This window comes from Oncorhynchus tshawytscha, linkage group LG31, assembly GCF_018296145.1.
Source record: "Oncorhynchus tshawytscha isolate Ot180627B linkage group LG31, Otsh_v2.0, whole genome shotgun sequence".
NCBI classification, from domain to species: domain Eukaryota; kingdom Metazoa; phylum Chordata; class Actinopteri; order Salmoniformes; family Salmonidae; genus Oncorhynchus; species Oncorhynchus tshawytscha.
Genome location: NC_056459.1, coordinates 6,790,800 through 6,818,145, shown reverse-complemented (window position 1 = coordinate 6,818,145; position 27,346 = coordinate 6,790,800). Strand labels below are relative to the sequence as shown.

Below are 27,346 nucleotides of genomic sequence, written 5' to 3'. Positions count from 1 at the left end.
CAACCAAAAGAGAACATTCAAAGAACATTAAGAAAACTATATGATTGGTCCTTTAGGGAACATCGGTGCAACGTTCAGGGAACGTTTCCACAACCTTCGGGTAACATTCCCAAAATCAAAGTTTGTTATCTGGGGATGTGTCAAAAAAGTGATGTCAGATCACGCCCTGCTTCATCATTTCCCCTCCTCCGCCCACCCACTCCTCTACTTTCTTTCCTGTTCATTGATGGAGGCAATGGAATGTGTGGAATTTGAAGAGAGAAGGCACGGTAGAATGACATTAAGAGATTTATTCGACTGATTATGGCCATTATAATCCTGACTGACACAACCCACAACCCCCTGAATGGTTTAACATAATCTACAGAGAAGAAGACAGAAATACATTGATGATGCTGAACCACAAACCAAAAAGATTAAACTACAATTTAGTACTACACTACATGGTCAGAAGTATGTGGACACCCCTTCAAATGAGTGGATTCGGCTTTTTCACCCACACCCGTTGCTGACAGGTATATAAAATCGAGGCGTCAGATTCAAATATATAATATCATGTATTTTGCGATAGAAATATACAGTACGATCTGAAAAAAAATAACAAGATGAACATTTTCCATACAACAAAGTTCAAATGCAAAGGTCAAATCTGGATCTGTTTTGCCATGTGGTTTCAAGGAGCAGCTCTTTCACTTCTTCTGCCAGGGTGAGCTTCACCTCGGGCAGCCCTGGTCATCTGTCAAAGGAAGACATTGCAAATAGACACACACACACACACACACACACACATACATGCGTGCACACACATACACATTGATGATGTTTGACTTTACTCAGTGGTGTAAAGTACTTAAGTAAAAATACTTTCAATTACTTAAGTAGTTTTTTGGGATATCTTTACTTTCTTTACTATTTATATTTTTTTAAATTTTACTTTTACTTCACTACATTCATAAAGGAAATAATGTATTTTTTACTCCATACATTTTCCCTGACACCCAAAAGTACTAGTTACATTACAATACTTAACAGGACAGGAAAATGGTCCAATTCACCCACTTATCAAGAGAACATCCCAGGGGCCTCATTTATAAAAATGTTCTTAGATTTATACTTGAACTTAGTCATAACATCATTTCCGACGGTGTGCTTACGTTGGATTCATAAAAGATACTGAGCATAAAAAACCTTGCTTACTCAGGTTCTAAGAAGCCCATTTGTAACTTACGCACCTGTGATCTATAAATCTCAAATTAACTTCAAATTGACGGCACCTGAATGTGCCTTATAATCATCGATTTCCCCTTATAGAATGCTAGCACAAATAAAAGTTTAGTCAGGAATAGCCATGGACCAAAAGAGAAAAGCAAACCTTTTGGAAGACGAGATCACGGCGATGGTAGAGGAGATTGAAGACAGGCAACATGTATTATTCGGTGGACTTAATAGTGGGTTGACAAACAAAGTCAAACAGGTATCTTGGGAGTGTGTCGCCGCTGCAGTGAACGAGGTGGGGCAGCAAGACAGAACTGTGGCTGATGTGAAAAAGAAATGGTCTGACCTTAAACTGCAAGGGATAAAAAGAATAGCCCTACATAACCAGCCGGAAAATCACCTACCTCAAGTCTAGACTTTGCGTAGAGATAAGATCATTTCCATGTCAAAGTAAGGTTTCATAAATAACTACTTATACAAGGTTTTCTGCGTAAGTCATACTTAAGATCAAAATTGATCGTAAGTCCGTTTTTTAAATGAGGCCCCTGCTCATCCCTACTGCCTCTGATCTGGCAGACTCACAAAACACAAATGCTCGATTTGTAAATTGTGTTGGAGTGTTGGAGTGTTGGAGTGCTGGAGTGTTGGAGTGTTGGAGTGCTGGAGTGTTGGAGTGCTGGAGTGTTGGAGTGCTGGAGTGTTGGAGTGTTGGAGTGCTGGAGTGTTGGAGTGCTGGAGTGTTGGAGTGTTGGAGTGTTGGTGTTGGAGTGTTGGAGTGCTGGAGTGTTGGAGTGCTGGAGTGTTGGAGTGTTGGAGTGCTGGAGTGTTGGAGTGTTGGAGTGTTGGAGTGTTGGAGTGCTGGAGTGTTGGAGTGTTGGAGTGTTGGAGTGCTGGAGTGTTGGAGTGTTGGAGTGCTGGAGTGTTGGAGTGTTGGAGTGTTGGAGTGCTGGTGCTGGAGTGTGCTGGAGTGCTGGAGTGCTGGAGTGTTGGAGTGTTGGAGTGTTGGAGTGCTGGAGTGTTGGAGTGTTGGAGTGCTGGAGTGCTGGAGTGTTGGAGTGTTGGAGTGTTGGAGTGTTGGAGTGCTGGAGTGTTGGAGTGTTGGAGTGTTGGAGTGCTGGAGTGCTGAGTGGAGTGTTGGAGTGCTGGAGTGTTGGAGTGTTGGAGTGTTGGAGTGCTGGAGTGTTGGAGTGTTGGAGTGCTGGAGTGTGCCCTTGACTATTCGTAAAAAGAAAAGAAAATTGTGGTGTTTGGATTGCCTAATAGAAGTCATTTGAAATTATTTATACTTTTACTTTTGATGCTTAAGTATATTTTTTGCAATTACATCTACTTTTGATGCTTAAGTATATTTTTTGCAATTACATCTACTTTTGATGCTTAAGTATATTTTTTGCAATTACATCTACTTTTGATATGCAAGTATATTTTAAAAACAAATACTTTTAGACTTTTACTCAAGTGGTATTTTACTGAGTGACTTTCACTTTTACTGGAGTAACTTTCTATTAAGGTATCTACACTTTTACTCAAGTATGACAATTGGTTACTTTTTCCACCACTGACTTTACTTAATTCAAATTAAAGCTCACACATAAAACAGTTAGCTTAAATACCTACAAACTATAACATTCTATGCTGTTGTGAGTTTATATTAGACATCTTTCATTATAATCACCTGGAGTTGGTCATAGTCAGAGCTGATGCTGGCGATCGTTAGGTTAGTGTACGTGGCATCTCCTTTCTCTGACACCTCTAGCTGCTGCTGGAATATCAAGGAGAAATAATTGTATTTAAACGAAGGAGTTATATCTTATCCAACAGACTATCAGTCTCAGAGGTATCAATACTATATCAAATGTAATATGAAATAGGAGCCTTATTGTTGCACGCTTTATACAAAACCACAGTGAATTTGGTCAAAGATTCAAGATGTGTATTAGTCATACAGAGAATTGTTAAAGCTTTGACGTAGGATCTTTGACGTAGGATCTTTGACGTAGAATCTTTGACGTAGAAACACTTTGTCTCTGTATCGTATCATATTGCATCATCTACTGCCAATGCCAATTGCTCAGTTAATTAAACAGAATATTATGAAAATGAAAATGTTCCTCTTACTTTCAGTCTTCTGGACAGACTTAGGGGAGGAAAAATGGGGAACTTGGGTTAGAATAAAGTGGATCGGAAGAGTCCTTCTATAAATGTATTCCTAAACTCGATGGGCATGAGCATGTAAACAATGATACCTTTTATATTTATACACATCCACGGTGACGGTTAGAACATAGAGCAACACCATCACTCCACAAATGATGTAGGGGACCATCACGGAACATTGGCCACCTAAAAACAATGGTAATAGAACATTGGTTTTTAAAGTTTACTATTCATTTGTTGTCCGTTTGTCTTGAGTGTTAACCATTTAAAATAGAGATTTAATGTTCACTTTTCAACAACGGCACTTTTCAACAAATAAAATGGCACCCTATTTTCATATAGTGCACTATTAGGTCAAATGTTGCGTATTTGTCATAAAGTGAACAAAATGATTTACTTTCGAACTCCAGAGGCATGACCTTTGACTTTTGTGATCCCTTCTCGTTGTGGGCCTCACAGAGGTACAGCCCGCTGTCTGCCTTGTTGACCAGGAGGACCAGTGTCTGCCCATTAGCCTTCCAGGTCACCTGCCCACTGATGTCTTTGTACCAGGAGTAGCGCTCCACTGGTGGGTTGGCATCACTCTGACAGGTCAGGGTCACTGCCCTCCCGTCGGGCACAGGCCCAGATGGGCTGGACAGGGCTACAGTGTTTTTAGGAGCATCTGGAAGACAGAATCCACACAGTTAAATCAACTTCCTGTGAGGTATGTGAGCTCATTTTGATCTGTGAGATTAAAAGCCCGTTTCCACAAGGGAACGTTCGTCATGTGAGTGTCAACGAGCGTGCGAACGATAGAAATGTGTGATGGAGTGTATTGGTGTGAATGAGAGAAAACAGAAAAAAATAGATTGAAGTCTCACAATTGTGCTGGAAGGTTGCCATATTATTGAGAACATGATCCAGAAAGCACTATTGAGAAGGTACACATGCAGTGTATGAGGATGGGAAGAATCACTGCATAGGTATGATTAGCTAACTGTCTGCTTAGTACCTGCTAACTCATGTTTAACCAGTTTGTTTTTTTATGCCCTGTGCTCTTTGATACTGTTTAGCACTTAACAGTATCAATTATCTATCAATTAACTCATCATGTTCACAAACAGAATGAGGAGATTCCTTGGTTGTATAACTACACTACTGTTTATAGTTGTGGTCATATGGTTGCCTGTATGGTCATATGATTATGGTTGTTGTGGTCTCTCACAAAGAACATTGAGGGTCAGGTTCCCCTGAGTCGTCTTGGTGGTGCCCCCTGGCTGCAGTGTGTAGAGGGCAGAACATCTGACCAGCAGCCCGTGATGGAGGAGGGAGGCGGTAAAGGTAAGGGTGGAGGTCATGGTCATGAGCCCATCTATACCCTCCTGTAGCTGGCTCTCGACACTGCCACCCAGCCCAGAGGTCCAGATCAGAGAGGGTGGGAACGTAGGACAGGGGGCAGAGGCAGAGCAGCTCAGTCTAACCAGCTCCCCCTCTGTGATGTTGCCCATAGGGGTTAGTTGGGGTTTGGGTGGGGTGTCTGGAGGTAATAAAGGTATGTGGGAGAGAGAGAGAGAGAGAGAGAGAGAGAGAGAGAGAGAGAGAGAGAGAGAGAGAGAGAGAGAAGAGAATCAATAACAAGACAGAATGAGGCCTGGGTAAAGCCCAATGACATACCGTATGGGGCAACCAGGTTTAAATCAACTCTGCTTAGAACATCACTCTCTTTTTCATGTTAAGCAGTGCCGGCTCCAGGCATAAGCGATATGAGCGGTCGCTTAGGGCCCCCTACCCAAAAAAGTACTTTCTGTTGAGAGTCAGAATACACAAAGTGCAAGGTTACATTTTTTAAATTTAAATTCTGCAGTTTTTCTCTTGTTTTGTCAGTCACTGACAGTCACTCAATTAGCCATCTCAGCTAACAATTTTAGATTGGTAAGTTAGTCTTGCCAGTTATCTACATTTTTTGTAATCTTAGCCGAGCATGCAGGTGCTCAGGGGCCCTGACCTCCAGGGGGCCCCCATTGATTTTGTTAGTCACTCTCACTCAGATATCATTAGCATGGCATAAGTCATGGCAAAATGTGTACAATTGCACGACATTTGTTATAAAATGTATCTTTGCCCCATGGCAACAATGTGTAGAGCTGCTTGGTGAGGGGGCCCCTCCACCAAATCTTGCTTAGGGCAACCAAAAGGCTAGAGCCGGCCCTGGTGGTAAGTATTTAAATCTGTGTTTGCTGTTAGTATTCACAAGAGTTCAATGTAGTCCATTTGTTAGAATGTTTAGCCCTCAATATTTGTTTTAATTGGAAATCATAAATATCTTAGGTAAGGTCAAATTCAGTGTACCTGTATGACTGATATGTACTCCTGGGTAGAAAATATACTTGAGGCGATTTGTTCCAGCACATTCCAGCCTGAAGATATATGTGTCATCATATCCTGCAGGGAAACTGTTGAAAAGAGTGGTGCAGTTCTTGCTCAACAGATTTCCCACCATCACTCCCTTTATGATGTTTTGGGCATCCGTTTGGGCTGAGCTCAATACTATATTTCCCCCCCAAATTTTTTTAGACCAAAGCCCAGTGGGTGTGCAGTTTTTCAAGTCAGCATCAAATGCAGCAGGGATCTCAAATCTACATGGGACCAGTAGGCAGGATCCTCCAACAGCCACAATGCTTTGGGGCATCCACAGACTCCACTGTTGGCAGAGTGCACCTGGAGAACACAGCACCATCAAGAAACACTGAACAGCAAAACCTGGACTCAGGGATACGCGTAGCATATCAAATGTTAATCTGTCTCCCTCCATTTAATATGATATGTTACGTTTCGTATGCTATGTATTCATTTGTGGATGTCCATCATCCATTTTATATGATACAGTATGTTACGAATTTGCAATCCTTATGACATGTTACGAATTCCACTTTGTTGTGGCAAACGTTAGCTAGGTGGCTATGTGGGCTAAGGTGGGGTTAAGGTTAGGGTTAGGAGATATGATTAGGTTAGGGTTAGGGGAAGGGTTAGCTAACATGCTAAGCAATTGCAAAGTTGCTAAAAAAGTAGTCAATAATTGAAAGGTTGCTAATTAGCTCAAATGATAAAGTTGTCCTTGATGTGGACCTAAACATTCGTTCGAGCCTAGACATTTGTGTTATAAGCCTACCCATCCTCCCCAACCATCCTCCCTCCTTTTGTTTTTGGCTAAAGTAATCTTCTGTCTTACGTAACCATACCAAACGTAACATCTCATTAGTCATTTGAGTGTCACATATTCACATTTACTATGTTACGTTTACTCTTTGAGGCCAGGCTGAACAGCAAAACACATTTGTCTACACACACACACACACACACACACACACACTGACACACGGACACACACAAAGGTTTATCAATCACACACACGTGTCGAAACACCTAAGTACATATTGCAGAGATGTCATCATTGTCATTAAGTCAAAGTGTGTACAAGTTAAGAGGGAAGTGCAGTGCGCACTATCAGGAAGATACTGACCTTTCAACAGAAAAGTGATGATCGCAATAAACCACAGACACATCTGTGATGTTGTTGAGATGCCTTCCACAGTAAGAATACACCTCAAATAAACATAGAGTTAGAAAAAGTAGATCAGAATTAGACAGCTATGGATAATCTGTACTGAACGAAAATATAAACCCAACATGCACCAATTTCAAAGATTTTACTGAGTTACAATTCATATAAGGAAATCAGTCAAATATAATATATATGGATTATATGGATTTTGGATTTCACATGACTGGGAATACAGATATGCATCTTTTGATCACAGATACCTTAAAAAAAAAGGTAGGAGCATGGATCAGAAAAAGCAGTCAGTATCTGATGTGACCACCACTTGCCTCATGCAGCGTGACACATCTATTTCGCATAAAGTTCATCAGGCTATTGATTGTGGCCTGTGGAATGTTGTCCCACTCCTCTTCAATGGCTGTGCAAAGTTGCTGGATATTGCGGGGAACTGAAACACACTGTTGTACACGTTGATCCAGAGCATCCCAAACATGCTCAATGGGTGACATGTCTGGTGAGTATGCAGGCCATGGAAGCACTGGGATATTTTCAGCTACCAGGAATCATGTACATTATCATGTTTCAACATGAGGTGATGGCGGTGGATGAATGGCATGACAATCGGCCTCAGGATCTTGTCACGGTATCTGCATTCAAATTGCCATCGATAAAATGCAATTGTGTTCATTGTCCGTAGTTTATGCCTGCCCATACCATAACCCCACCGGCACCATGGGGCACTCTGGTCACAACGGTGACATCAGCAAACTGCTCACCCACAAGATGCCATACACGTGGTGTGCGGTGTGAGGCCGGTTGGACATACTGCCAAATTATCTAAAACGATATTGGAGGTGGCTTATGGTAGAGAAATTAACCTTAATATCTCTGGCAACAGCTCTGGTGGACATAACTGCAGTCAGCATGCCAATTTCTCGCTCCCTCAAACTTGAGACATCTGTGGCATTGTCTTGTGTGACAAAACTGCACATTTTAGAGTAGCCTTTTATTGTCCCCAGCAATAAGGTGCACCTGTGTAATGGTTATGCTGTTTAATCAGCTTCTTGATATGCCACACCTGTCAGGTGGATGGATTATCAATGCTCACTAACAATGATGTATACACATTTTTTGGCACAAAATTTGAGAGAAATAAGCTTTTTGTGCTTGTGGAACATTTCTGGGATCTTTTATTTCAACTCATTAAACATTGGACCATAATTAAACATGTTGCGTTTATATTTTTGTTCAGTGTAGGTAAATAGGTAAAAATAGGTAAAAATACTGGAATGTTTAGCATTTGATTCTAAGTAGCAATTACTTATGAACACCGTAACTACTGTTTAACTGACATTCAATTACATTTTTGCTACAACTGAATTGTTTATCAGTGCCATTTTTCCAAAACTCAATTTGAAATTTAAAGAGGTAACACATTTCCACGTCAATACAATTTCTAACTTTCTCTACGATTCAAGTCTTCAGTATTGTGATTCAATATTTGTGAATGAGATTTGGTGGAATTGTGTTTATTGGGTAATGCGTTCGAGATACTCCAAATGTGTCTTTTAAATGAAATCATGAAAAGGTCTTACCTGTAACTGAGTGAAAGAGATCATGGATATTGAGATCGCCGATATCTCCAAAATGGCTCTGGGTGTTTAATCAAGCAAGATGGTGTCTTTTCTTTTATATGCATTGCGAAATAAAGGAAATTGTCCTCGTCACACCAAACCCTGCTCTTAAGCAAGAACAAACGTCAGAACAAAGAGGATGTTTTCTGCAGTCGATAGAACATTTACAATTGGCTGCAACGTTCTGTGGCGGGATATATCTGACTTCTTCATTGTAAAAAGGCACAATGTAATGACTTGTCACAGTCTGCCACCAGATTGCAGCATCCCCATGTAGGAGTTACCCAAAACTATTAGGGGCCAGAGGCATTCTGCAGAAAGCTTTTATAAAGCTCTGTATACAATCGTGCAGTACATGCATCAGTAAGACATATATTGGTAGTTTTGGAAAGTTATATACTCAAACTCTATGTTCTTAAATACCGTATCAAATCTGCAATGAAGCTAAAAGATTGACGTTGTTCATTTCGTAATCAAATAAAAAAACTGTGATTGAATGATGAGTTTTGATGTGTCAGTCAATTCATCATAAGGTCATCACTTTATTAATGGTGTAGTTAGTCAAGATAAAGGCTTATTCATGGTGGCATCCCAATCTCATTATGACAACAAATAATACTACTTTTTCTATTTTGGGTGTTACAGCCTGAATTTAAAATGGATTCAATTGAGATTTTGTGTCTCTGGCCTGCACACAATACTGTACTCAATGTCAAAGTGGAGCTACAAATTAATTAACAAAGAAAAGACGAAATGTCTTGAGTCAATAAGTATTCAACACCTTTGTTATGGCAAGCCTAAATAAGTACAGGAGTAAAAATGCCACATAGTAAAGTTGCATGGACTCTGTGTGCAGTAATAGTGTTTAACTTGTTTAATCATCTCTGTACCTCAAACATACAGTACAATTGTCTGTAAGTTCCCTCAGTCGAGCAGTGAATTTCAAACACAGATTCAACCACAAAGACCAGGAAGGTTATCCAATGCAAAAATCAGACATTTAATATCCCTTTGACCAGGGGCGCAACTTTCACTGGAGTCGAGGACATGTTCCCCCCCCATATTCTGAAATTGAATTTTTGTCGCCCAGGTTTTATCATTGTAATTTTTGGAGTGTTAATCCGACAGGATACATTTTTTTGTTTTTTGTTTGTTTGTCCCCCTCACTTCTAAAACCAAAGACAACCCCCTGCCTTTGACTATGGTGAAGTTATTAATTACACTTTGGATAGTGTATCAATACACCCAGTCACTACAAAGATATGGGCACCCTTCGTAACTTAGTTGCCGGCGAGGAAGGAAACAGCTCAGGGATTTCACCTTGAGGCCAATGGTGACTTCAAAACAGTTACAGAGTTTAATGGCTGTGATAAGAGCATGCTGAGGATGGATCAAAAACATTGTAGTTATTCCACAATACTAACCTAAATGACAGAGTGAAAAGAAGGAAGCCTGTACATAATACAAATATTCCAAAACATACATCCTGTTTGCAGTAAGGCACTAAAGTAAAACTGCAAGAAATGTGGCGAAGAAATGAACTTTATATCCTGAATACAAAGCTTTATGTTTGGGGCAAACCCAACACAGCACATCACTGAGTACCACTCTTCATATTTTCAAGCATAGGGTGTCTGCATCATGTTATGGGTATGCTTGTCATCGGCAAGGACTAGGGAGTTTTTTAGGATAAAAATAAACCCTACAGGAAAAATCCTAGAGGAAAACTTGGGTCAGTCTGCTTTCCAACAAGACACAGGGAGATTAGTTCAGATTTTAGCAGGACAATAACCTAAAACACAAGGCCAAATAAACACTGGAGTAGCTTACCAAGATGACATTGAATGTTCCTGAGTGGCCTAGTTACAGTTTTGACTTAAATTGGCTTGACAATCTATGGCAAGACTTGAAAATGGCTGTCTAGCAATGATAACAAGCACCTCGACAGAGCTTGAAGAATTTTAAGAAGAAGAATGTGCAAATATTGTACAGTCGTGGTCAAAAGTTTGGAGAATGACACAATATTCATTTTCACAAAGTCTGCTGCCTCAGTTTGTATAATGGCAATTTGCATATACTCCAGAATGTTATGAAGAGTGATCAGATGAATGTCTGAGGGACTTCTCCCAACCATCCAGGAACAGTTTGGTGACAAACAATGCCTTCTCCAGCATGATGGAGCACCTTGCCATAAGAAAAAGTGATAACTAAGTGGCTCTGGGAACAAAACATCGATATTTTGGGTCTCCCCATATGTTAATCCCATTGAGAACTTGTGGTCAATCCTCAAGAGGTGGGTGGACAAATATAAACCCACAAATTCTGACAAACTCCAAGCATTGATTATGCAAGAATGGGCTGCCATCAGTCTTGTGGCCCAGAAGTTAATTGACAGCAATTAATGCCAGGGTGGATTGCAGAGGTCTTGAAAAAGAAGGGTCAACACTACAAGTATTGACTCTTTGCATCAACTTCATGTAATTGTCAAAAAAAGCCTTTGACACTTATGAAATGCTTGTAATTATACTTCAGTATTCCATAGTAACATCTGACAAAAATACCTAAAGACACTGAAGCAGCAAAAACATATATATATTTTTTAAAAGGGGTGGATCAGCTGAATATTGCGGAAAGAATATTGGTTCCATCCATCTGCATCATTTCCAATCCCCCATATATTTTTGGGGTAAATATATCCATACACACATGCATACATATACACATATATACATACACATACCTATATAGACATACATACTTTTTAAAAGAATATACCTTTATTATTATTCCCCGCAAACCCTTCCACCGATCCCCCAATTGGAGTAAACTAATAAACACTTCGGCTTTTACCTTTAATTTATACATCTTATACACATTTTACATTCACAGTCTATTTTACAATAGTTATTTTTTGTTTGTTTTCAGTCCTTCCTCTATTTCTGATGTCCATCCAGTTTGATTTCTATTTGTAACTGTGCTATTTCACAAAAGTTCTGAACATAGATACATTTGACAGACCCCGTAGGTTTTACATGTTTTATCTTGTTATTAGTCCCTTCAGCTCCATTCAACCTCTCCCATCTATCTCTCAACATCATCCATTTTGGATTTCTATTTTCCATATATTTTTCTGAAGCAGAAAACTTTGTGGAAATTAATATTTGTGTCATTCTCAAAACTTTTGGCCACGACTATTATATCCAGGTGTGCAAAGCTCTTAGAGACTTACCCAAGACTCACAGCTGTAACCACTGCAAAAGATGATTCTAACATTGACTCAGGGATGTGAATACTTATGCAAATTAGATATTTCTGTATTTCATTGTCAATAAATTTGCAAACATTTCTAAAAACATGTTTTCACGTTCTCATTATAGGGTATTGTATGTAGATGGATGACCGCAAAAAAATCAATTTAATTCATTTTGAATTCAGGCTGTAACACAACAGAACGTCAAGGGGTATCAATACTTTCTGAAGGCACTGTATATATGTGAGAACATTTCTGTAGATTTTGGGGGCATTCACCTCATTCTGTTTTTTGTTTGTTTTGGCTGACCATAGAGAATACGGGCAGGAAGTGGACTCCAGTTGAAGAGGGAAGAGCATCTAATGACCGAGTAAGGCATGGCCAGTAGTCCCCACCCCCTTCCAACTCGTGCCTCTTCTAGAGGGAAAGAGAAAGATAGAGAGAGAGAGAGAGAGAGAGAGAGAGAGAGAGAGAGAGGGGAAGTTCATTGAACTCATGTCTTTTCTGTGGCCACCCAAGAGGGTTTTGAGCCCACATCCTTTAGACTCGTTCGCACAGACACACTGATACACACAGAGATGACAAAGATGACAGTGAGGATTGTATTGACACAGAGACACAACTATCTGCACAGACACACAGCATAGAACTATGCACCTCAACACTCTGTTCAACCATTGAAGCTGAAGTACTGGTCAGCTACTACTGGAGCATCTCAACTCATAGGTAAGCATTATCAGTATGAGTAACAACCGTACACAGCATTTTTTGGCTTTACTTCTCATTTCGTTTGTTAAATCACATCATTTGGACAGTTTCAAGGGCAGGAGAGAACATTCTGTCGACGTTCTATCAACAGACGACTGGTTTGATTTAGTTAGAGACAAGGTAAACTTTTTTGACATGCAGCAACTCTGTCTCCTGACTAGCTGTACTATACTCAAGCTGTACACGTACAGTAGCAGCATGCTATAGCCCATTCTGGACAAATGATGAGATTCTGTGTATAGTTAGCTGAACATATACAGATCATCTGTCAGGGACTACATGAAGAAGATGTTACCTTTTGTCTGTGTCCATTGCTTTCCATTACCACATGTCAGCTCAAGTTGAGTTGCCAACTAGATGAATAATGATTAGCCACTGATATACATTACTACTGTAGATTCAAATATGACATTGAGGTGGAGGGGGGGGGGGGACCCAGCAAATGACACCCTGTAATTGAGTAAAGGCTAGGCTGGATTATGGCAGGTTTGTTTTGCAGCATTTATTGAAACTCCATTGAAAACAAAGTCTCTTCAGTGTTTACAAGCAGGGGCAAACAGCATTCAATCATGTAGACAAGCATAAATATTGTAGTAGTAACACAAACAGTGCCATAAAAAAGGAGGCGTAATAAAATGACTAAATACTCATAACTTATATACTGTAGTCCAGAGCAATCAGTCCACTGTGCTCGTCCCATTGATCAGTGAAGTCACCAGTACATGCAGTATGTCAGTCAATCTAACAATGAGACATAGTTCTTTATCTTGACAATAAAGAAATTCAAACAGAAATAGTATCTCACATCTGTCAACATCTTTGTAAGGTGTATTTCCATGGATGGATTACATCCTCAAACTGATAAAGAACAACCAATGAATGTAGTCTAATATTGACTTTGAACTTGTGCCGGGAGTCAGCTTCATGGCAATGAAAGTATTTTGGGGAATGCAAATCGTATCGGCGTCATATCAAAGAAGCCTCTGCTTGTAAAAAAAAAAGCACAACCACAAAAGCCATCCAAGAGGTGGAGTGAGTCCCTGGCTCAGTTCATAATAACGTGTTCCTAATAATCTTGCTCCTAAGTAAACCCCATCACTTATATGGACTGGAAGCTTATTGGTTGCTAGACCACAGGAATATGTTTGTTTTACTGTTGGTTCACTGATGGGAATGGGTATATGGCACAGGATACTGTGCCCTAATATTCTACCCCAAGCCATAGCCGCAAGATGTTTTGACTCGGGGGTGCTGACTGCGGATTAACATCTCACCACCAGAGTGTGCTGTAACACCCCCAGCACCCTAATTCCCGCTGCTATGACCCAGGTATCTCTGGTCTGACTCTTAATGAGAGGGCACCTGGGCAAGAGACTGGTCACATCAGTCATAAGACAAAACCATTATATGGTTCCCTGTCTATGTCTGCCTCTGGAAAGGAAATGGAGATACGGTATGCAAAGAAGAACAGGACGGCAATCATGTTCTTACAAGTTCCTTGTTGGACTGATATGTTTTAGGTGGAATGCGGACGGTATGTCAGTATCCGATGAATAGCATAGTATGTGGGTGTGCACCACAGGAGGCTGGTGGCACCTTAGTTGGGGAGGACTGGCTCGTGGTAATGGCTGGAGCGGAATTAGTGGAATGGTATCAAATACATCAAACACATGTTTTATACCATTCCATTAACTCCGTTCCGGCCATTATTATGAGCCGTCCTCCCCTCAGCAGCCTCCACTGGTGTTCACGTTGGAAAAAGCAACAACAACAAAAAAGTACAACTGTGGGTAGTTCATAGTACCAGACCTCCGCCACATACTCACACAAATACACACACACATTCCCAGACACAGACACAGAATGACTCAGACTGTCATGGACAGATCACATCATGCCCGGCACACAAGGTCCCATCTGAAGATTCAGAATACTTCCTAAAAAGCTAAAGATATTTTAATCTTACAGTCAAGAATTTATAGAGTTCTGTCCATTTGTGACTATGAGTCCTCTTCCTGATAATAACAACTGACTGGCTACTGGCTGGACAAAGTTCAAAATCATTAGAGAAAAAAGTGTTCCTCTTTATGACTCATCTAGAGGAAAGCCATTAAGTGGTAATGTATAAGGAAATCATTATGTATATTCACACCCTTCTCGCCCTTTTTAACAGCATGACATCCAACGCCACGCTTCCATTCGTCCTCCTTGCCTCAGCCGGCCGAGATGACAAGGCCACTGTGGTGGACATTGATGCCATCATGGACAACTTCATCATTGTCCTCTACACGCTGACCATTGTCCTGGGCACCACGGGCAACTCTGTGGTCATCTGGGTGGCGGGCTTCAAGCTCAAGCCCACCGTCACCAACGTGTGGCTGGTCAACCTGGCCGTGGCCGACCTCATCTTCTGCCTGAGCCGTGTGCTCTCGCTGACCAAGAAGCTCTTCTTCGACTACTGGCCGTTCGGCATCTTCCTGTGCAAGTTCAATGGCTTCTTCAAGTACACCAACATGTTCTGCAGCGTGTTCCTGCTCGCCGTCATCAGCATGGACCGGGCACTGTGCGTCTGGCACCCCGTCTTTACCAAACGCCGCCGGACACTCTGCGCCGCCCGCCTGATGAGCACCGGCGTGTGGGCGGTGGCGGCCATTTTGAGCGCCCCCTACTTTGCCTACCGCCAGGTCTACCTGGGCAAGAACAACCTGAGCAAGTGCTCGCTGGAGGTCAAGGAGCCAATGGAAGGTGACAACAGCGCTAAGCTAGCGCTCTACTCCATCCGCTTCCTATGCGGTTTCCTGCTTCCTTTTCTCATCATCCTCTGCTGCTACGTCCTGGCAGGGCTGGGCATCCGACGCACCCGCCTGTCGGGCAAGTCGCGTCCCCTTCGTATCCTGGCATCGCTGGTCTGTGCCTTCTTCCTGTGCTGGGCACCCTACCACTGCCTTCTACTGGCCAAAATGATGTACAGCAAGAATACCATGGTGAAGGTGGGGCTGACAGTGGCCAAAGGCTTTGCTTACTTCAACAGTTGTGTGAACCCGCTGCTGTACTTCTGTATGGGGTTGGACATGAGGGGTTCAAGGTTCAGGCAGAGCTTAGCGGGGGTGTACCAGAGAGCACTAGCCGATGACAGGGATGGTCGGTCCACGCAGTCCAACGAGCGCACAGTGGATGATAGTTCTGGCCCTGCGTCACGACCTGTAATGGCGACCGGTCAGTCTCGAGTGAATGTGGCCAACTTCTGAGGGAAGTCACATTTGGTACGAGGAGGGGTTTCAGTCCTTATTAATTTACAGGCTAGTTAACACTGAATAGCTTGTGTAGTGTTGTTGAATCCGTTCACATTCCATTGACTTTGTTGTAGCTAGCTAAGAGAGGCGGAAGCTAGACCACAGGGGATACATAGAGACTGTGAATTTATGTAAATGACTGAATAAATAACTCTCACAGTTTCAAAGTGTTCAGTGCTAATGTTTTGATGTATGTGATGAACATCACGGAAAGAAAGTGGAACTGTGCCTAGAAAATAGCATAAAAGGGGGAAATGACACAACTTTGGGGGAAGTTATAGATGACTTCAGTCATGTTATTTCTACTAAAAGTCAACTTCAGGTTTCAACAGGGGGAAAAACATTTCCATTTTAGTGTTTCCATTTAGAATCATTGTCTTCCACAGGACAGCATCCTTATGTGCCATTGGTGAATTTTACATATCGGTGACACCTCATTCACTCTCATTGATGATTTGAAAGGGGGAAATGAAAGATTAGAGAGAAAATAGAAAGAAAGGGAGAGGGAAGTCAGAAACAGAGGATGTAATCTGGACAGCTGGACTTGAGGAAGTGTGGTGGTCGCTTGTTTCTCTTTTAGTCACCACATTGTTCCTCACAGTTAGGCTGTCTCTATCATGTCTCAGTAGTATGACTGGTCTGTCAGTTGTCTGACTGGCCTATCCTGTGGTGAACACAGTGGCTCAGCTTAACTTAAGCTCTGTGGTTGCCATTTTAAAGAGACAGGATGGTGAATGAATTTGCAGTGACAAACATCACACTCGCACAATTCAATTCACACTAGTTATTCAATGTATCTCTTCTGAAACTCCATCTCTCTGCTTATTCAGAACTCTTGTGCTGAAATAAAAGTATGTAAGAGAGACAGTTCAGCTGAAGTCTATTTATCTTTTGAAAAATAATCTAAATATGAATCAGAACTGTTTTCCTGTCTTGTCTGAAACTGTGTAGCTAGCTACATCATGTCCTCTGTGTCGTTCATGAAAGGCCCGAAGGTCCAGGATGCAGAGAAACAGCAATCTCCCCCAGGACAATGGAGGAGAAGGGACATGAATGGATGGGAACAAACAGAACAGTTCAGATTAATCCACCAGAAAAGACAAATATTAGAACAAATATTATTGTTAAAATCAAATATACTAATTGATAAAACAAAAACGTTATTTTGGGAACAAATGTACAAAACACTGTATAATCTTTGCAAATGATATCATAAATAGGACTGGTGGAGTTATGTCACCCATGCAGTTAACAAAAATATATATATATATATTTTTGCTTAATCCAAAATTGCAACCAACTGATTGCATCATTACCACAAAAATGGAGGAAGCAAGTGGAAAGGGGAGAAGGTCAGGAACTTGTCTGTTAGCTCTGCATTAAAGACCAGAATTGGTTAAAGAAAATTGTGATAAATGAAAAAGAATACCAGTTTCATTTAAGGACCAAAAAATGGGCAGCTGCGCCATACAGGTCGCAAAAGAGTAGGGAGGATATTTTCAATGTATATTATTATGCAAAATTCTAGCAACCAATACAATGTTATATGGGGGATACAACCATCCCAGCTCTACAGATTTAGCTAAGAAGAGGCAGAACCATTAGATAATTTGTTTTGGTACTGTAAGGAGTGCGTACTGGCGGCAGAGAAGTCAGGCGCAGGAGAGCAAAGACTGTGTTACAACGGCACAGTTTAATAATAAAAAATCACAGTGAACAAAAACAATATAATACAATGGGACAAAACCCCTTCGCACGCCAGACATAACGTGCACATACACTTGGGAGAAACAGAGGGTTAAATACACAACATGTAATTATGGAATTGGAACCAGATGTGTGGGAAGACAAGACAAAACAAATGGAAAATGAAAGGTGGATCGGCGATGGCTAGAAGGCCGACCACCGAATGCCGCCCGAACCAGGAGAGGGACTGACTTCGGCGGAAGTCATGACAGGTACTGCCCATATATAGCTTGTTTTAGGTAGCAGGTTCAGGAATGGCTAAAAAACGGCAAGATTTACTTGGAGCTAACTCTGCAAATAGCACTGCTGAGTGATTTCAAAAGTCAGAGTCAATCGATCAATAATATTAAAATACTATTACTTTTATTATCTTTAATTTACAATCTGTAGAAACTATGAGAATAGAAAGATTCAGAAATTTTGTGAAACATCACAGCACAGAGGAAAAATATATGGCAGCTAGAAATCAAAACTGAATGGTCTTCAGAGATAGATGGGAGGGGTTGAGTGTAGCTGAAGGCTGGGACCCCCCCAAAAAACAACACATAACTAATGTAAAATGTAATGTCTATAAAATGTATATAGTATGTATAAGCTGGAAGTAGAAGCCTAAGTATTGTTGTCCGTTACTTTACTCCAATTATGGGAGGGGTGATAGGGTTAGGGGAAAAATAATAAAGAAGGAAAATGTACAAAAAATACATACTGTATATACATATTTAAAATAATATACACTTAATATACACAATATAAACTTTGAACACACCTACTCATTCAATGTTTTTTCTTTACTTTGTACTATTTTCTACATTGTAGAATAATAGTGAAGACATCAAAACTAACACATATGGAATCATGTAGCAACCAAAAATGTTTTAAACAAATAAAAATGTATTCAGATTCTTCAAATTACCCACCTTTTGCCCTGATGACAGCTTTGCATACTCTTAGCATTCTCTCAACCAACTTCATGAGGAATGCTTTTCCAACAGTCTTTGAAGGAGTTCCCCCTATATGCTGAGCACTTTTTGGTTGCTTTTCCGTCACTACGGTCCAACTCATCCCAACCTGTCACAGATCCCTCCGGAACTTTCATTACGCCAACCTGGCCCCTATTCCCAGTGATTAGTATTTGTGTAAGTGTACCAGTGTCCTGTCGATTATTGTTATAATGTGTGTTGGTCGTGTGAGTACCTGTGCTGTGTGTTTTGGCATTTGTGCCATTGTGGATTGCGCAGATGATTACGGTTTTCGTCCCATGTGATAATTATTGTGCGCTTGTGTTATTATTAGAGGTACTCCTCGCTCTTTTGTTTGGGTCTCAACCCTGTGTGTTGTAGACGTGTTTGTTTGGTCTTCGTCACCGAGCCTTTACATGGCACGCTGTAATTTTGGTACAATAAAAAACTCTATTACATATACCTGCATCTGTCTCCCGATCGATTATACCAGCGTGACACAAACCATCTCAATTGGGTTGAGGTCGGGTGATTGTGGAGGCCAGGTCATCTGATACAGCACTCCATCACTCTCCTTCTTGGTCAAATAGCCCTTACACAGCCTGGAGGTGTGTTTTGGGTCATTGTACTGTTGAAAAACAAATGATAGTCCCACTAAGTGCAAACCAGATGGGATGACGTGTCACTGCAGAATGCTGTGGTAGCCATGCTGGTTAAGTGTGTCTTGAAATCTAAATAAATCATAGACACCCCCACACCATCAGACCTCCTCCTCCTCCATTCTTCATGGTGGGAACCACACATGCAGAGATCATCCGTTCACCTACTCTGCGTCTCACAAAGACACGGTGGCTGGAACCAAAAATCGCACAGTTGGACTCATCAGTCCAAAGTACAGATTTCCACCAGTCTAATGTCCATTGCTCTTGTTTCTTGGCCCAAGCAAGAAACAGGCCTAATTCACACAGTCTCCTCTGAACAGTTGATGTTGAGATGTGTCTGTTACTTGAACTCTGTGAAGCATTTATTTGGACTGCAATCTGAGGTGCAGTTAACTCTATTTAATTTATCCTCTGCAGCAGAGGTAACTCTGGGTCTTCCTGTCCTGTGACAGTCCTCATGAGAGCCAGTTTCATCATAGGGCCTGATGCTTTTTGTGACTGCACTTGAAGAAACTTTCAGAGTTCTTGAAATTTTCCAGATTGACTGACCTTTATGTCTTGAAGTAATGATGGACTCTCATTTCTCTTTGATTATATGAGCTGTTCTTGCCATAATATGGACTTGGTCTTTTACCAAATAGGGATATCTTCTGTATACCACCCCTACTTAGTCACAACACAACTGATTGGTTCATATGCATTAAGAAGAAAATAAATTCCACAAATGAACTTTTAAGAAGACACACCTTTTAATTTAAATGCATTCCAGGTGACTACCTCATGAAGCAGGATGAGATAATGCTTAGAGTGTGCAAAGCTGTTTAACACTTTTCTGGTTACTACATGATTCCATATGTGTTATTTCGTAGTTGTGATGTCTTCACTATTATTCTACAATGTAGAAAATAGTAAAAAATAAAGAAAACCCTTGAATGAGTAAGTGTGTCCAAACTTTTGACTGGTACTGTATACATAAAAAAATATATATATTGGGGACTGAAAATGATGCAGACAATGACATTGATAGAAGCCACAATCTGTATGCAATATTAAAGCTGATCTACCCCCTTAAAAAAATGACTCTCTTCCCCCTGTATCATCATTGCTCGCCATCATTGCCTTTTGTAACATATGTCAAAGGTTAAAATGTCCAATGCAAAGAAAAAATGTTTGGACTATTTTGAATAGTGTAAGTGGTGATACGTTAAATATTGTGATATCTTTTTTTGGGTGATCTTATCATTTCAATGTATTACACAACGGATAATACTTGCCTAAATCAATAAGTGTGTGAAGCAAATTGACCAGATGCTAACGCATATCACATTCTTCAACCAACACTGTTGTCCTATACTACTGTCTGTCTGAATCATTTGATTCGTCATGAGTCAAAAGGGTAAAGGTCTTGAATTGAGGAACAAGTGAAATAATAACATGGGTTTGATGGCAGTGGGGTGAAGGGTGCTACTGTGCATGTAATTACACAAGTTGTGTTTTTTCTTTGCTACCATTTTTGTTTTTGTCACCGATCATCATGATTACATTCTCAAGATTAGGATTCTCACACTAGCCAAGGAATCAGCATTGCTTAGACACTGTGTCTAAACTGTGTCCTGACACTTGTAGATTCAAGGCTAGATTCAATCACATTCGAGCTAGCTAGATGTTATGTTGAACGTGTCGGAGGTGGAATTATGCAACCACGTGTTTTTTTAAACCAACAAGGGGAAGTAAACAGAAAGCAGAAATGCACTGAAAATATTTGTGAACGGAAACATGACCTCTGGGATCCTTTCATTGACCTTGTGATGTACCAGTGTTGATGGGGGGTGGAGTGGTGGAGGTGGGGTTGGGGTTGGGGCACTAGTTTAGCAGTAGTGAAACTGTGAAAGACACCGGCTGAAAGAAAACCCCAAAAGCAGAAGTGGATATCAGCCCAAAATATATGTTTTTCTTCTTTTGTTTTATGTCAAACTTCCATCAGGCAGAGTTTGAGACTATTTCATTTTAGTTAAAGTTAGGGCTGGATTCAATCCATATCGCGGAAGTATGACGGACGATCCGCATTTAAATGTAAAGGTCATTTAGAATTGAGCCAAGATATGCAGCGTTTACCGTGAATGCAGACTCCACGAACAGTGCCTTTAAATCTTCCACGATATGGATGTTTACACATTACAACACAGTGCCCTATTACTTTGTGTTTATTCCTGTAATTATAGTGTAACAAGTATTGTCATAACTCATTATTTGTAACGGTTTTCTTCTTGTGGTTAGAGTACTACTCTAACCACAATCCCATAACTACAAACAACCCCAGACAAAACAAACCACATAAATCCCCATGTCACACCCTGGCCTAACCAAAATAACAACGAAAACACAGAATACTAAGGCCAGGGCGTGACATTATTACACTGTACCGAACTGTATTTAGGTTAGGGCTAGGTTTGGAGTTGAGCCGGGGTGTGGACATGAAACTAGGGTTAACAAACACACATTGGGGTCTATATACTCTCTTTCACGCACTCTCTCTTTCACACAAACACGGTCAGACACACACAACAGACAGCTCTCTCATGCTTCCTCTTTCCTTTAAGGTTAAGAATGTGAGTCATCAAGTCATCACCTAAACTATATCCTCTTCCAAGCATGTCTAAGACAGTGGTGTGTATTCATGGATGCCAAAGGAAGCCAGACTTCCTCAAATATTTGAACAATAAAAAAACACAAAATATACAAATATACAATATAAATATACAATATACAATTATATTGATGTATTCATCATTTTCTGTCAAATCACAAGTGGCTGGATCTCACCGGAGAAATCATCAGAGCAAGGGCAAGGGCGCCCCTCTGTCTCAGTATGTGAAGCCCATGTATCTGATGCTGTCTGGAACAAAAGAGTATGACATGTTGCCAGAGTAATATTTGATTGATTCCTTAAATTAAAAAATATATATATTTCACCTTTATTTAACCAGGTAGGCCAGTTGAGAACAAGTTCTCATTTACAACTGCGACCTGGGCAAGATAGAGCAAAGCAGTGCGACACAAACAACACAGAGTTACACATGGGATAAACAAACGTACAGTCAATAACACAATAGAAAAAGTCTATATTCAGTGTGTGCAAATGAGGTAAGGGAGGTAAGGCAATAAATAGGCCATAGTGGTGAAATAATGACAATTTAGCAATTAAACACTGGAGTGATAGATGTGCAGAAGATGAATGTGCAAGTAGAGATACTGGGGTGCAAAGGAGCAAAAAAACAATAAAGAAATAATAAAAAATAACAGTATGGGGATGAGGCAGTTGGATGGGCTATTTACAGATGGGCTATGTACAGGTGCAGTGATCTGTGAGCTGCTCTGACAGCTGGTGCATAAAGTTAGTGAGGGAGATATGAGTCTCCAGCTTCAGTGATTTTTGAAATTTGTTCCATTCATTGGCAACAGAGGGAAAGGCAGCCAAACGAGGAATTGGCTTTGGGAGTGACCAGTGAAATATTCCTGCTGGAATGCATACTACGGGTGGGTGCTGCTGTGGTGACCAGTGAGCTGAGATAAGGTGGGACTTTACCTAGCACAGACAGGGTAGCCTAGTAGTTAGAGTGTTGGACTAGTAACCGGAAGGTTGCAAGTTCAAACCCCTGAGCTGACAAGGTATAAATCTGTCGTTCTTCCCTTGAACAGGCAACCCACTGTTCCTAGGATGTCATTGAAAATAAGAATTTGTTCTTAACTGACTTGCCTAGTTAAATAAAGGTAAACTAAAATAGATGACCTGGAGCCAGTGGGTTTGGCGATGAATATGAAGCGAGGGCCAGCCAACAAGAGCATACAGGTTGTAGTAAATGGGGCTTTGGTGACAAAACGGATGGCACTGTTATAGACTGTATCCAATTTGCTGAGTAGAGTGTTGGAGGCTATTTTATAAATGACATCGCCGAAGTCAAGGATCGGCAGGGTAGTCAGTTTTACGAGGGTATGTTTGGCAGCATGAGTGAAGGATGCTTTGTTTGCGAAATAGGAAGCCGATTCTAGATTTAATTTTGCATTGGAGATGCTTAATGTGAGTCTGGAAGTCTAACCAGTCTAACCAGACACCTAGGTATTTGTAGTTGTCCACATATTCTAAGTCAGAACCCTCCAGAGTGATACTGGACGGGTGGGCAGGTGCTGGGCAGCGATCAGTTGAAGAGCATGCATTTAGTTTTACTTGCATTTAAGAGCAGTTGGAGGCCACGGAAGGAGAGTTATATGTATTACATATGACATTGATGCTCGTATGGAGGTTAGTTAACACAGTGTCCAAAGAAGGGCCAGAAGTATACAGAATGGCGTCATCTGCGTAGAGGTATATCAGAGAATCACCAGCAGCAAGAGCGACATCATTGATGTATACAGAGAAGAGAGTCGGCCCGAGAATTGAACCCTCTCTCCCCTTGCACCCCCATAGAGACTGCCAGAGGTCTGGACAACAGGCCCTCCTATTTGACACACTGAACTCTATCAGAGAAGTAGTTGGTCAACCAAGCGAGGCAATCATTTGAGAAACCAAGGCTGTTGAATCTGCCGATAAGTCTGAGTGTTCCCATGGTGTTTATACTTGCATACTACTGTTCTACAGATGAACGTGGTACCTTCAGGCATTTGGAAATTGCTCCCAAGGATGAACCAGACTTGTGGAGGTCTACAAATTTTTTTCTGAGGTCTTGGCTGATTTCTTTTGATTTTCCCACGATGTCAAGCAAAGAGGCACTGAGTTTGAAGTTAGGCCTTGAAATACATCCACAGGTACACCTCCAATTGACTCAAATGATGTCAATTGGCCTATCAGAAGCTTCTAAAGCCATGACATAATTTTCTGGAATTTTCCAAGCTATTTAAAGGCACAGTCAACTTAGTGTATGTAAACTTCTGACCCACTGGAAATGTGATACAGTGAATTGTAAGTGAAATAATCTGTCTGTAAACAATTGTTGGAAAAATTACTTGTGTCATGAGCAAAGTAGATATCTTAATAACCGACTTGCCAAAACTATAGTTTGTTTATCAAGAAATTTGTGGAGAGGTTGAAAAACGAGTTTTAATGACTCCAACCGAAGTGTATGTAAACTTCCAACTTCAACTGTATATCTATTACATCCATAAACAGTCATCTTATTAATCATAACCTCTTATCATATCATAATTCTGGACAGTTGAGCTCCCAAGTGGCGCAGTGGTCTAAGGCGCTGCATCTCAGTGCAAGAGGCATCACCTTGTTCAAATCCAGGCTGTGTCACATCTGGCTGTGATTGGGAGGACCATATGGTAGCACCTGTTTGCCCTTGGAAGGCTGTCATTGTAAATAGGAATTTGGTCTTAAATGACTTGCTTAGTTAAATAAAAAGTTGTAACCTACTTGGATCTGCAAAAACCCCAGCCGTACTCATGATTCAGTACTACACAAATTGGTTTAATTATTTATTTACTAGCTAACTAAATAATCACAAGATAACATACACACTTAATACATGAGACAAAGGTCCTTAGCGGTCTTTTAAAATATGGTGGCTTTCTACACCACGACATGGAAAAGGAGCGAGAGAATTTTAAAAAATCATCGATACATTTCAGAACTATTCTTACATGAATCATATGGTTAATCACACGAACCGCCGCCCATTTGGAATAAGAAATCATGAATGTATTTATGTATGGATGCCTTTGTTTGTTGTGTGGTCCTGAACAGAACTACAGAGTTCACTCTGTTCCATTCACTCCTGAAGCTGCTTATTTGTAGATAAGCCAGCCAGCCGTGCTGATGGTTCCAGTGGGATGATGAGAGTATCATACTATGACGTTTTGAAAAGAGTAGTAGGATAGTTTGAAGAGTTTGAGATATTTGATTCAGGACAGCTAATCAGCTGTAACAGTGATTGTCTGAGAGATTAGGTCCTCGCCTACACCTTGTGTTGATTATTAAGGGTTCAGGATTTAGACCACTTTACACGCACAGCTGCAACCCGGCAATGTTCTGGTCTGAAATGTTCATTATTAGTCAGTCCTTTTAAACACTCTGGTCAAAAAGGATGGGTCCATCAGGCTGACACGCTCTTCTGACCTCACTCAGGGCACGGCTACTTAATGTGCAAAGGATATGATTGGAAGTTATCTCTTATGACTCCTAAAATCACATTCCTATCTTAACAAAAATAATGTCATATATGTTCATATCATATGCACAATGTATTGGGAGGAAACTTGACACATAAAGGGGATATACTTTCCAAGTTACAGTATTTAGTCCATACAGTTTTTAATGACATCACAAAATTAAAAACAATATGACATGTGTTTTCCATAGCTCCCCACCGACCATTCCCTACATTCTTGTGTTAGAAATATTGTTCCAGTATTCACTTTTTTTAACGTGTTAGAGTTTCGGCAGGAAACAGTCTGTAAACAAAGTACATCCCTTTCGCCAAAGCTGGAGGGGACAAGAGAGAGTCTTCTTCTACCTTCATTTACGATAGGGTGTGTAGGTGTCAAAACCCCCACACCAGTTTCCTCCTCCTCTCTGCCGGTGAGAGGAGGTCTGGTTATTGTCAACCATTGCCAAGCTGATCTAACCCATTGTGATCCTCATAGGACAGTCATGACACAGTCAATGATGTTTACTCTCGGGTACGGCCGGATATTGGGAGGTCGTTATTTGCAGATGATGGGGCCTTATGGAAGAGGGGAAGAAATGTGCCATACATAGTCAGGATGGTACAGGAAGCAATTGATGAGGTAGAGCAGTGGGCATTCATGTGGGGATTCATGTTCTCTGTAGAGAAAACTCAGACAGTGTTCTTTACTAGGAGGAAGGTGAGAGATGAGGTATGCTTGAGGTTATATGGGAGAAACTTGGAGAGGGTGGGGGCCTTCAGGTTCCTTGAGGTATACTTTGACACTAGACTGACCTGAGCAGAACACATTGAGAGAGGGGTGGGAAAGAGTAAGAAGGTGCTAAATGTGATGTGCTGTCTGACCGGGAAGGAGTGGGGGACTGGGCGTTCCTCATTGAGGACCATGTATCTTGCATTTATCCAATTTGTAATAGACTATGGCAGCATAGTGAATGGTTCGGCAGCCCGGGCCTCATTGGAAAGGCTAGATGTCATACAGGGGCAATAATATGTAGTGGGCCGTTTCGAAACTCCCCGGTGGCTGCACTACAGGTAGAGATGGGGGATAGGTCATTGCAGATACGGAGACAGCAGCTGGAAATGAATTAATGGGTTAACCTACAGGGAAATGTGGTGTCTCATCTTGCGAAAGGGATTTTTCAGGCAAGCTGGGAACATGAGTGAAGACAGAACACAAGATTTGGGTGGTTGGGTAATACCCAGGCTAAGGAGATGGGACTGTATGGAAGGGAGTTTAGTCCAAAGGTAGCTATCCCTGTGAATCCACCATGGCTACTCCCACCTCCAGTAGTTGATCTAGAAGTGTTGGAGAGACTACAGAAACGTATTACAGATCATATGGATGTGTATACGTTGGAGCTGATGGCAATACTGTTGGCTTGCAGTTGGTGGACAAAGTCAAGCCAGACATAGTAGTTATTTGCTCTGATTCATGTGCGGTGTTGATGAGTATCCAGTCCTTTAGCTCACGTAGCAGAGAAGACATGCTTTATGAGGTACTACAAACCCATGGCAGGAGTAAACAAATGGGTATACAGATAAGATTTACTTGTGTCCCAGCCTATGTGGGGGTGAAGGGGAACAAGGCAGTTGATGTACTGGCTAAACAAGCAATTAGTAGTGGAGGTGTTGATGTTGTAGTTTTAATGCGCAAGGCAGAGACAAAAAGACTGATTTGGACAGTGATGGTGCAGAGATGACAAAAGCAGTGGAATAGAGATACTAAGGGAAGGCATTTCTTTCAAGTGCAGAGGAAATTCTGGGAGGGGAGATTGGCAGGAAAGGACAGAAGAAAGGAGGCTATTTTTACAGGATTAAGACTGTGACACGGCGGGTTGAATAATACCTTAAATGTATTCGGAAAGCATCCAACAGGAAAGTGTGATTATTGCCAGGAAACAGAGACCGTGGAGCATGTATTGATACAGTGTGGGCT

General features: G+C 41.1%; 2 protein-coding genes across 6 annotated transcripts; one reads left to right on the top strand and one right to left on the bottom strand.

Annotated features, from left to right (window-relative positions):
• Window positions 1–275: 275 nt before the first annotated feature.
• Window positions 276–8,643, bottom strand: si:ch211-171h4.5 (sialoadhesin). 5 transcript variants are annotated; one of them, XM_024395978.2, is made up of 9 exons: window positions 8,509–8,643; window positions 6,875–6,957; window positions 5,704–6,072; window positions 4,580–4,891; window positions 3,770–4,036; window positions 3,462–3,558; window positions 3,334–3,352; window positions 2,891–2,977; window positions 276–736 (listed from the first exon to the last, which is right to left on the bottom strand). In XM_024395978.2, exons 2-9 carry the CDS (start codon window positions 6,915–6,917, stop codon window positions 674–676), a joined length of 1,257 nt encoding a protein of 418 aa, XP_024251746.1. In that variant the 5' UTR covers window positions 6,918–6,957; window positions 8,509–8,643; the 3' UTR covers window positions 276–673. The 5 variants fall into 5 exon arrangements, with proteins under 5 accessions (XP_024251746.1, XP_042166108.1, XP_024251744.1 ...); XM_042310174.1 differs by having other exon boundaries at window positions 2,891–2,974; XM_024395976.2 differs by lacking the exon at window positions 276–736 and adding an exon at window positions 1,026–1,535.
• A 3,664-nt stretch (window positions 8,644–12,307) lies between these two features.
• LOC112229868 (fMet-Leu-Phe receptor-like) lies at window positions 12,308–16,020 on the top strand. Its single transcript, XM_024395980.2, has 2 exons — window positions 12,308–12,523; window positions 14,739–16,020. Exon 2 carries the CDS (start codon window positions 14,740–14,742, stop codon window positions 15,811–15,813), a length of 1,074 nt encoding a protein of 357 aa, XP_024251748.1. The 5' UTR covers window positions 12,308–12,523; window position 14,739; the 3' UTR covers window positions 15,814–16,020.
• Window positions 16,021–27,346: the final 11,326 nt, after the last annotated feature.